Here is a 3,194-nt window from a genome sequence, read left to right as displayed (position 1 = left end):
ACCTTCAATATGCCAAGTCCAGTGAAAAGTAAAAGGACAGCAAACGATACTCGCCAGCCACCAAAACACAAGGAAAAGAATCGGAAAGAGAATTAGAACTAAATACAGATATATCACTACAATCATATCAAGCAAGAAGGAAAGGTCAAGAAATAGCTATTCTAAAATAATTAACTTTTGTGCTTTATATCCCCCTAAAGAGTTAAAAAAAAATACATAGCACTCACAAACGAAATGGATTTTACGAGGCCTTTTACCTTTCATCAAGTGTAGACAAAATAATAGAAAAGTGCACACACTAGCGCAAACTTTATCTCATCCCTCCCTAATACAATCCGCGGCAGTGTATCTCCGCCTACTATCGGGTTTAGATAACGGAGCCTGTCCGTCCCATGAGGTTGATCGCGATCGATGAACACGAGTAGAAACTACATGTACTGGTGTTACGCTAGTGGCAGAAGGGTTTTTACACCCCACTGAGAGGAGAACCTCTGCCGCAGTGTATTCGCTTTGGAGCGCAAATCCCGGCGGAAACAAGAATGGGGCCGGCGGCGGACCGCCGAATGTAGTCCGCTTGTTGGTAGCAACCGCAGTGCTAGCATGAGCATTTCTAGCAGGAGGCTTCTTATGATGGGGAGCCTGTCTGTCGGTAGTGGTCTTCTCATCAGCTGAAATTTTCATATCACTAATATCAATAGAAGACTCTTCCATGGCCGCGGTAGAAGCCCTTTGTCTTGGTTGGACCGCGCTATCAATGCGTGTTAGTATGAATCAATGGACGACGGAAAGATATGTAACGGGCACGTACGAGAGGGAGGCCCGTGCCTTGAATGGGGCCAATGCGATCCGAGAGACTGGAGTTTCATGGGGGAGAAGTCCATTAATATCATAGGCACACTGGTTCTTAGATTTGTTCCTAAGACTTGTTTTAACTAAGTATTTCCAATGATAGATTTATAGGCACAATTGTACAATATGACTCACCTGTCCCGAGATATCTTGCCGTCTGGCCCGTTGATAATATCATTATTGCTGATGAGATCTTGTTAGTCGAACATAAGGTTGGCTTTCAAAGGAGGAGACACTTACGTGCTATCACTTACTTCAGTCCTAAGCGCGAAGGCGGATTTATCAATATGAGCTCTATTTTCTCTGAGGTTTGGGTTAGGCAGATATCAATGAGTGTAACTTTCGGGTTGTCTGGCTTACCTCTCTAGTCTACTCTTATGAGTAGCTTTAAAACCATTCCCGAGAGTATGATTCGTTCTGAAATCTACTTTTTAGTCTTCAATCTTTAAGCAGTATATAGGTAACTTACTCATTAGTGATATCAATACTTTCCGGAATACTGAAATCGGATCTATATCTATCCGAGCGCTGACTATGGTTAGTGGCTCTGGAATTTATGTTAGCTGGTCTCATTTGATGCAACATCAGAGCGATAGAGATTACCTGCTGGCAGGAGCACCATACTCATAGCCAGGCTTATGTCCATAATCACAGCTAGAATTGAGATTTATGTTAATAAGGTTTTTATTTTCAGGAGATCCACAATGACTTACCTTTTAGTATCGCGATAAGGGGCGACGGCACCCCCTCTAGCTCTGTTCTCACGAATGGCGCCAGTGCTGAGATACTCATTAGACACCAAAGATATTTGTTCTTCATGAAGCAATAACTTACCGGCTGGTTTCTGCCACAGAATACGGCTGATGTGTTAAGGGCCGATTATTGGCAGCGCAGTTGTATAAGCGGGTTTTTTTGGGGTATAAAGATGTCTTGTTGAAGCGGTTCCCCTCATCACTGAAGAACCTGTAAGCTGAGAACTTTACCTTGAACTCATTAGGAAGACGACTCACATTCTATTTTGCGGCATAAACATTGCACTCGCAGTTTGTGGGCCACTAATACGATTTATGTTATTTAGGCCATACGAAAACAAAGGCATTGGGGAGGGATCTTACTGCTGAGGCAAATTATCACCCACTTCTTGGCCTCTATCCCCATCCTCGATCGCGAGCTGGCTTCTCCTATATATAAATGAGCCAAAATCTAAAAAGAAGTCAGGAGACGACCTACCTCTTAGCCACCAATAGGTTAACTCTACTAGCTGGAGAGATAGCAAGGTTCTCGATCTCACCAGCGGGAGGTAGCGGCTTTCTCATTGAGCTAGCATTATGATTAGTGCTCGAAAGCTCGAAAAAGAGAATTGATAGAACTGCTCACAATTGAAACTGATGGTATTCAATTAAGCCATCGTCATCGTCATCACTGCCGTGGTCAGATGCAGGATTGAAGCGTGTATTGCGGACTTCAAGTGCTGAGTGATGAATTTGAGAATTCCGTGGTTTATGACAATTGTCATATGGGCCTTTACAATTCTGAGTTGGCAGGTCTTGTAAAATAGCCATAGGAACTAAGTCCACCATCTCTATACCCTCTCTTTCGGAGAAATCAACCTCAACACTAAGACCGCAGTCATCTTTTTCACTAATTTTCGAAGATGTTAGTGGATTTGATTTTAAAAGATAGATTATTCATCAAATAATCAACTAGTGAAAAAGAAAAAACGAAAATAACTTACTCATGATCAAAAAACTTTTTAACAGCGCTTGATGTAGTCATATCAAGCCAATTAAACTCAAAGCTCCGAGCAGGAGCGGGGACATTAGGAATAGACAAATCCCCTTCAGCAGTATCTAGTGGTATGGTTACCATTGGAGGGGAATTAACTCTTTCATTATCTCGTTTTGCTAGAGAAGATGCAAGACTTTCACGGCTATAGGAAGCTGACTTAGGAGGGGTTGGCGGAGGGGAGCGAGGATTCAAAAATGTTGACGCTCTCAGCTTCAAGTTTTTAGGCACATTGAGGTCTGGATAGTACGCAACATGCTCGATGGGAAGAATCTCTTGGTGAGACGTGGTTCCTGCCATGTTCGATAGAAAAAAATGGGAGAAAAAATGACTCTTTGTGATTTTTTTTTGAGTTGAAAGTTCAGGAAAACGTGATGATGATGCTGATGAGAAAGAAAGAAAGAGAAGAAGTAGAAGTAAGGACAGAAATGGTGGGTGACTGTTCAAATAACATCCGCTGCTCAATGTGGGGGATTTTCTACAAGGATTTATCCGGCACTAATCAGATAGCGGGGAATTGTTAGCGGGAAGTTTAAGAGAAGAAGGGGGTTTACCTGCCG

The 3,194-nt window shown here is 42.6% G+C and overlaps 1 protein-coding gene across 1 annotated transcript; it reads right to left on the bottom strand.

The window, feature by feature from the left end:
* Window positions 1–315: 315 nt before the first annotated feature.
* Window positions 316–2,934, bottom strand: LAJ45_03254 (uncharacterized protein; the record flags this gene model as incomplete). The annotated part of the gene is made up of 3 exons (XM_046112841.1): window positions 2,076–2,169; window positions 2,227–2,490; window positions 2,585–2,934. 3 exons carry the CDS (start codon window positions 2,932–2,934, stop codon window positions 2,076–2,078), a joined length of 708 nt encoding a protein of 235 aa, XP_045973718.1.
* Window positions 2,935–3,194: the final 260 nt, after the last annotated feature.

Source organism: Morchella importuna (genome assembly GCF_003444635.1).
Source record: "Morchella importuna strain M04M26 chromosome Unknown Morimp01GS007, whole genome shotgun sequence".
Lineage (NCBI taxonomy): Eukaryota > Fungi > Ascomycota > Pezizomycetes > Pezizales > Morchellaceae > Morchella > Morchella importuna.
This window is presented reverse-complemented; position numbering and strand designations above follow the sequence as displayed.